Source organism: Lynx canadensis, chromosome C2, assembly GCF_007474595.2.
Source record: "Lynx canadensis isolate LIC74 chromosome C2, mLynCan4.pri.v2, whole genome shotgun sequence".
NCBI classification, from domain to species: domain Eukaryota; kingdom Metazoa; phylum Chordata; class Mammalia; order Carnivora; family Felidae; genus Lynx; species Lynx canadensis.
The window spans coordinates 28,370,799-28,378,908 of NC_044311.2; the positions used below are offsets into that span (position 1 = coordinate 28,370,799).

Genomic DNA, 8,110 nt, shown 5'->3' on the forward strand with positions numbered 1-8,110 from the left:
GGTATATATGCCAGCTCACTCCTCACTCCCCCTCCTGTCCTCAGCCTCGGCAATTCTGACATAATAGTGGCCCATCCTATACCCTGCCCACCACAATAATATCCAACCCTTGGTTAAACCAACCACACAGTGTCGGCATTCTGATCTGCTAAGTTGGAACAGAAGCCTATTGTTACCATTTCAAATTATGAATATTGAAATTTCTACTTCAACCCCAGCTGGTTCTTTCAATGTTGTTTGGCCAAAGTATTCACCCTTCCTGGACCCTTTTCCTGAGTTCTACAGGAAGGCCTTGTTATTTTCCCCCAAACTTTCAAGTTCATCTTGGCTTGTTTAATTCTAGTGAGATGTCCTTAGAAGAGCAAGTCTTTTAGATTTTCCTGTCACTACCGCCAAATATCTTAGTAGCCTTAACTTGACTCTACTGCTACTCCTCAAGAAAACATGTTACTCCCTGAGTATCCATTCCTCATGTGTATGATCCCACCCCTCATTTCCTGGGACCTCAGTGAAGCTTAGCTTCTTTTTCTTCCTCGGCGTTGGCTTCCTTCTAGGAAATGCCTACATCTCTCATCAAAGGACATCTCAAGTGCCTGCTCCATCTCACTCTCTTCAATCCCAATTTTCTTGAACTAATCGTTTGTATTCTGTATTTCCTCCTCGCTCACTCCTGAACTATTCCGTAAAATGATGTTCTTCCTTCCATCTCTTTTTGGAAACTTCCCTTTTGAAAGTCACAGCACCTAGCTCAGTGACCTGTTTTTGTTTTCCTGTCAATAGGACATATCCCCACTTTACAGAGAAGAAAATAGCCTCAGAAAACAACATGCCACAAGTGTTAGGGTCAGGGTTCAAGCCTCACAGTCTCTAACACCATGTTTCTACTATATCATCTTCCCTTTCCATCCCACACTGTCTTGTTGACTATTCCCTTGGGACAAATGCCCAAAACTTGAATTAGTGGGTCAAAGTATATGAATATTTAATGGAGTGCCTGGGTGGCTCAGTTGGTTAAGCATCCGACTTCAGCTCAGGTCATGATCTCACACTCCATGAGTTCGAGCCCTGCGTCGGGCTCTGTGCTGACAGCTCAGAGCCTGGAGCCTGCTTCGGATTCTGTGTCTCCCCCTCTCTCTGCCCCTCCCCTGCTCAACCTCTGTCTCTCTCTGTCTCAAAAATAAGTAAAAACATTAAAAAAACTTTTTAATGAATATTTAATAACAGGTATTTTTTGAGTACCTCTCATGTACCCAATATGTGTCTATGTAGCAGGTGTTAAGTTTGTTGAGAAAGTAGCAGCAATACAAGAAAATTGTCCCCATGTGACCTGGACCCCTTGGCAGGGAGGACAGGAGGATAAAAAATTAAATAAGCCCTAATAGTTAAGTATGGTAATACTATAATAAAGGATATAGGGGAAATGAAACTAGCTTAAGTCTAAGGGGTCAGAGAAGGCTTCTCAAAGGGGGTGCTGTTTAAACCAAAGTCTGGGAGCACCTGGGTGGCTTAGTTGAGCGTCCAACACTTGATTTTGGCTCAGGTCATGATTTTACGGTTTGGGGGTTTGAGCCCTGCATCAGGCTCTGCACTGTCAGTGCGGAGCCTGCTAGAGATTCTCTCTCTCCCTCTCTGTCTGTCCCTCCCCTACTCACTCTTTCTCTCTCTCTCTCTCAAAATAAATAAACATTTTTTTAAATTAAAAAAAATAAACCAAAGCCTGAAGGAAAGAAGGAATTAACAGGGTGAGTGGAGGTGAGGAGAGAGGAGAGTATTACAGACAAAAGAAAATGTGTAGAAGCCCAGAGGCTAAAGACAACATGGGGCATTTTAGAAACAGGAAGGAGTATGTCCGGTCATAGTGCAAACACTGGGAAGGCAGACATTAAGTGTCTCAGGTCAAGTTGAATAGCTCTAGTCATTAAGAGGTTTTCGGCAGAGGACAGATGATGGGATGGGCTTCTTGTTTTAGAAAGACCTCTGTCCTCAGTGGGGAGAGAGGATCGGAGAGCAGTGGGACTGAGAGCAGGGAGCACAGCTGGGAGACTGTTGCAGTAATCCAAGGACGAGGATGCGGACAGACTTATTCAAACAGGAAAGAGGAAGAGTATACAGGACTTCAGGAGTAATGGCGAGAGGAAGAGGCTTTTTGATACACGTTGCCAAAATAGATCTCAGAAGAGCAGTGCTGATTCACACTGCCTTCAGTGGCTTTCATGTGTTCCTGTGCGGTAGGAGAGCTTGTCCGTCGTTACCGGTCCTACCTCTTCGCAGTAAGATGCAACTGATCGCTTTCTTTCTCAGACCCTAGAACATTACTCCATCAAACTCACAAAATGCTTCTCAATACAAGGGAGCATAAATTTTTAAAAATTGACGAGATATGGGGCACCTGGGTGGCTCAGTCCGCTAAGCATCCAAATTCGGCTCAGGTCATGATCTCACAGCTCATGAGTTTGAGCCCCACATCAGGCTCTGTGCTGTCGGCATGGAGCCGTCTTGGGTTCCTGTCTCCCTCTCTCTCTGCCCCTCCCCAGCTTGTGCTTTCTCTCTGTCTCAAAAATAACTAAAAACATTAAAAAAAATTTTTTTTTAATTTAGGAGAGGGAGAAAGAGTCTCTCCTGAGTCTTTTCTACGTTCTTAGACTCATATCTTCCTCCAACCCCCTAAATGATAACATCCTACTGGCTTGTCCTTGTTTCCGTCATTGTACCCTCGCCATGAGCCAGCATTACCCAGGCCTCCATCTTCTTACGTCTACAATTCTTATTTCCACATCTGCATATAGAATTCTAGATCTGTTTTTTTCAGCTGCCTACTGATCATTTCTATGAGGATATTAACCCATCTCAATCCTACATTTGAAATAAAATGTATTATCTCCTCCACTCCAAACTGATCCTTTTTAATGGACTTCCAATCTCCGTTCATAGCCTAATCATCTTCATGGGTGGCCATGACTCCACTTCTCCTTTACCAGTACATTGTAATCCATCACAGAACCTGTCAATTCTACTGCAAGAGTATCCTAGAATTCCTTCATCTGCAATGTCGACCACACTTCCAGTGCTGAACCCTAAGTATCTTGTCAAAGGCATTTTAATAGCCATCAGGCCTAGAGTGTCTCCACCACCCTATCTTTCTCTGTAGTTGTCTTCTTTTTTTAAATACAAATTGGGCCATGTCACTTCCATGTGTCATAATTGCTGATGATTTCCATGTACCCACGACAAACCAGACCTAAAACCTAGGCCTCAACCTACCTATCTAGTCTTAACTCACCAGAAGCTATACTCCAGCCACGTGCAACTGCTCATTATTTCCCAAACACACTCTTGTGCAGCTCATTCTGTCTCATGGAAAAGTCTTATTTACCTCAAAGTTCTGCTCAAATCTTATCATTTTCTCAGAAGACTTTCCAACCTCGTTCTCTTCTAGATAGAAAGCTTTGTATTAATTGCAACTTTTTCTCTACTCCAATGGCATGTCTTTTATACTTCTATTTTACTATTTATCACATGATCTCATAATTGTCTTTCTGGTTCTCCCACTAGATATTGGTAATCTCAAAATCAGGGATCATGGAACCCCAGAACCCAACACACCGCTGACCTAGCGTATGGTGTGTGCCCACTGCATGTCTAGGAAAGACTGAAGGAAGGGAAAATATTGGGGACGTATGTTCCATGGGACTATTATGACAATGTAGCCAATAAAAATAATTGAAAATACATTTCCAAATACAGATAGTCATCCATGAACATTAACTTTGAAGAATCATTAGTCTCTGCCTTCTTCCCCCATTTTATTTAGCTCTTTCCTTCCTTCCTTCCTCAATTCTCTTCAGTTTCCTCCACCTTTATATAAATTCCATTCACAGGGGTAATGGCACCCATCCACCACTACCTAACTTTATTAATATTAATATTCTCGTGACGCTAAGAGGCATCCTGACATTGTGAGAAAAGCACTGAACTAAGAATTGAGAACCTGTGAGTTCTAAATCATTCATTCTTTCCACAAATATTTATTGAACATCTCCTATGTGCCAGGTATTGTTCTAACTGCCAGGGATACATTCATGAACAAAAAGACAAAGTTTTCTGCCTTCATGAAGCTTACATTCTATTAGAGGGAGAGAGGGTTGGATAATGAGTAACAAATATAATAAATAAGTACTTTGGAAGGTGAGGATCCCAAGTGCCAAGCTGGGGGTGGGAATGGGGAAAGGGCATATTGGTTGCACCTTTAAGTAGAAAGTCCTCATTGAGAAGATGAGATTTGAGCAAAGAAAGCAATAGAGTTACCTGACGCAGAGATTCATGAGAAGAGCATCTAGGCAATAGTAGTAACTATAGCAAAAGTTGTAAATGGGTGTGTGCCTGGCATGTCTGAGGAACAACAAGGCCTGTGTGGCCAAAAGAGAGTAAGCGAAGGGAAGGTGGTAGGAGACAAAATCTATGTTAATCAGGCCTGATGATATAGAGCCTTATAAACTGTTATCGTTAAGACTTTGGTTTTCATTCTGAGTGAGATAAGCATTCATTGCAGACTTTGTTTTAGGTAGAAGAGTGTCATGATTTGAATTGAAGTCATTTGGCTGCTGTGTTGAAAATAGATCATAGTATAGAAGCTAGGGAACAAGTCAGGAGGATGTTGTAATAATCCTGGGTAGTGGAGAGAAGGAGAGAAATCATTGGTTTCTAGATATAGTTTTTGGAAGAACAACAGGACTTACTGACAGATTGATTATAGGATGTGAGAGAAATAGAGGAAATCAGAGGAGATTTCAAGAGTATGGGGCTGAGACAGAAGAAGGAATTTTCCATCAACTGATATGAGGAAGACTGCAGGAAGAACAGAGTTCGGGGCAGAGGAAGGCATGAAAGGATTGGGAATTCAGTTTTGGACTTGCTGAGATTGAAATGACTATTCAATGTCCAAGGGAATATGTCAAGTACACAGTTGGATATATGAGTCTTGAGTTTGCAGAAGATTTAAATTTGGAAGTCATTAGTGAACTGAGTCATTAGTGAATCATGAAACTGATAAACCTATATATTCCAACCCAAATACAATTATCTGCTTATCCTTAGCCAAATTATCTAATCTCTCTACTTCTTTTTTTTTTTTTTTTCATGTCTACAATGATAAGGTTAGGTTAAATAAGTGATTTTCAACTGTGTTCCATGGAGCATGAGGGCTTCTGTAGACAGAGCTGCCAGGTCAGAGAGATGTTCGCTCTCCCACTGCCTAAACCAACCACCAATCCTTTAGTTTTACAATGAAGATCAGACATCCATTTAGAAATGGTACAAATTGATATTTATGATGGATATACTACAGTGTACCAGGGTGTGCGTGCGTGTGTGTGTATGTGTGCGTGTGTGTGTGTGTGTGTGTGTGTGGAGGGTAACTTCCTATATGCAATAATGAATAGCATCTCATAAAAAATGACCCCGTATATCTCCCCATGACTGGTCAGCTATCAAAGGGCTATGTGTAAATAAAGGTGCAGATTAGCAATAGTACACAGTTATCTTAAAAATGCTTGTGATTGTTAACATGTGCTCAAGGTTTCTTCTCTAAAATGTATTTACTGAAAAACAAATTCAGAAACTAAAAGATGATATTCCATTTCTTTTAGACCCAATTAATGATAGTATTTCTGTTGACACTGAGACCATGAACAATTGATCATTTTAACTGTATAAAAATGCATGAAGTTAATGCTGGAAAGGACCTTAGAAATACTTCAGTCAAAAAAAAAAAGAAGAAGAAGAAGAAGAAGAAGAAGAAGAAGAAGAAGAGGAGAAAAGAAAAGAAAAGGAAAGGAAAAAGAAATACTTAAGTCAATCACCCTCCCTTTATGGTGGAGGAGCCGAGACTCAGAGGTCAAAGGTCATGCCAGAACTAACCTAGGTCATTTCCTGACTCCTAGTCTAGTGTCTTTTCAGCACACGCTACTGGTTTCAAGGTTGCTTCAGAAACACCACTGAATTTTTACAATTAAGGCAGAAATCAACACTGATGTGTGATCTTCCTATTTTCCTCATTTTATAATCTTCATATTTTCCTAATCCATTAATTTTACATTATGGGTCTTCCAATTTTTCCACAGTTCTAAGGGTCGTCCTTGCTGTTGCCTTTTGCCTGGTGTCTGGTGTCCTCGTGGTGTTGCTGCTTACCCTCATCCGCCATGGGCCCTGCTGGCACAGAGACCCCTATCGGAATATCTGAACAGATGGCTGAATAAGGGCGGACACACCACACCAACCACCAACCTCCTGGGATGCAGCACCTCTCAGTGATGCCTCATGGAAAGGACTGGCTTTCACCATGTGGACATCACCCTGCCCACACCCTTCCCTTTGAGCCTGGCTAGAGCAGGGTCTGAACTCACCCAGGGACTGATGAATGAACCCCAAGTTACTTGGTTAGGTCTCCTGATGGTTAGGTCTCCTCATCATAGTGCAAGCTTCTCATGCAGCTAGAAGGAAGTTCTTCTGCAAAGGATAGTTGTATTCTCTGGCATGGATGTCCAGAAAGAAAGAAAGAAGTTAAACTCCAACCAGCCTTTTGCCTTCAAAGAGCAAATGGTTACAACGTGTGACAACATAGATTAAAGAAGACTGGATAATGACAATAACTACACTAGAAATAGTATCATGTAGGATGATTCTTAAGAAATAAGACCCAACCAGAAGGTGTAAATAAATCTTTTTTTTTAGCTGTTAAGTAGGTTAAATACAAACATGTATACACTCCTGAAAAGAAACTCCTACCCAGTGTTTGATAGCTAACAGATTTCTGTATGTGTATATATACTAACACATACAAACACATAGCTGTATTGAAACTGCCTTAGAGAGAGGTATTTAATTCTCAGAAACTGTAATATCGACTATTGTAATTGTTGCTCAGGTCATTTTCCCCACAATTTCTATAATGGGGAATAACCAGGAAGTCCATGCAGTCGTTTCTTTTTTCTACCTCTACCATGAGACTATATTTTTATTTTATTTTTTTTTCAATATATGAAGTTTATTGTCAAATTGGTTTCCATACAACACCCAGTGCTCATCCCAAAAGGTGCCCTCCTCAATACCCATCACCCACCCTCCCCTCCCTCCCCCCCCCCATCAACCCTCAGTTTGTTCTCAGTTTTTAAGAGTCTCTTATGCTTTGGCTCTCTTCCACTCTAACCTCTTTTTTTTTTCCTTCCCCTCCCCATGGGTTTATGTTAAGTTTCTCAGGATCCACATAAGAGTGAAACCATATGGTGTCTGTCTTTCTCTGTATGGCTTATTTCACTTAGCATCACACTCTCCAGTTCCATCCATGTTGCTACAAAGGGCCATATTTCATTCTTTCTCATTGTCACGTAGTACTCCATTGTGTATATAAACCACAATTTGAGACTATATTTTTATAGTTCCAATTTCTTCATTTCATTTTAAAAGTAAGAGACTTACTTTCATGAGAACTTTTCATGGCCACTATGAGATAATAATATATTTAATTACCACAAATAGATCTACATTTCCCAAGTGGTGAAGTAGAAAGAAAAATGGGATGAAGGTTGATGACCCTATGCCACAGCTCTGCACTGGCTTTAGGCCAACAACTTGGAACAAGTTCTTTTAAGTCTTTTAAACCTTGGTTTAATTATCTAAAAAAGAAGAGTGGACTAGATAAACATGGAAGTCACATCTAGTTCTCATATTCTGTGAACAATTTATTTTTCTTTTCATTTCATTCATGGATTGGTCATTGTCCAAGAAAGCATGTTCATAAATGGTACCATTACAGTAAGCCTGATATGTATTCTAAACAGTCTTAACCCATCCTGAGCTTTTAACCATCCAATTGGTGGGAAATTCAATCTCATTCATTGGTAGAGTTCTTCACCTTCTCAGGTATTACTAAAGGTCCTGGAATGTTGTGGGAAGAGTTGGATGAGGGTCCTTTAGACTGCTATCTACACTGGTCTCCAATAAACACACTGTCTATTCCCACATGGTCTCCTGAAGGTAGGCAGAGGACATCTATGCATGGCTCCCAAGACCACACACTTGGACTTCACCATCCTGGCATATCCGGTCCCCTACC

The 8,110-nt window shown here is 40.9% G+C and overlaps 1 protein-coding gene across 2 annotated transcripts in view; it reads left to right on the top strand.

Moving 5' to 3' along the window:
- The window catches only part of ACP3 (acid phosphatase 3), a 46,445-nt gene extending 38,613 nt beyond the window's left edge, over positions 1 to 7,832 (top strand). The window contains exon 11 of one of the 2 annotated variants that reach the window (XM_030329945.2): positions 6,120 to 7,832. In XM_030329945.2, coding sequence (XP_030185805.1) covers positions 6,120 to 6,238 — 119 coding nt within the window. In that variant the 3' untranslated portion in view covers positions 6,239 to 7,832. The remainder of the gene's footprint in view (positions 1 to 6,119) is intronic. The other variant, XM_030329948.1, reaches the window with a different exon arrangement.
- Positions 7,833 to 8,110: the final 278 nt, after the last annotated feature.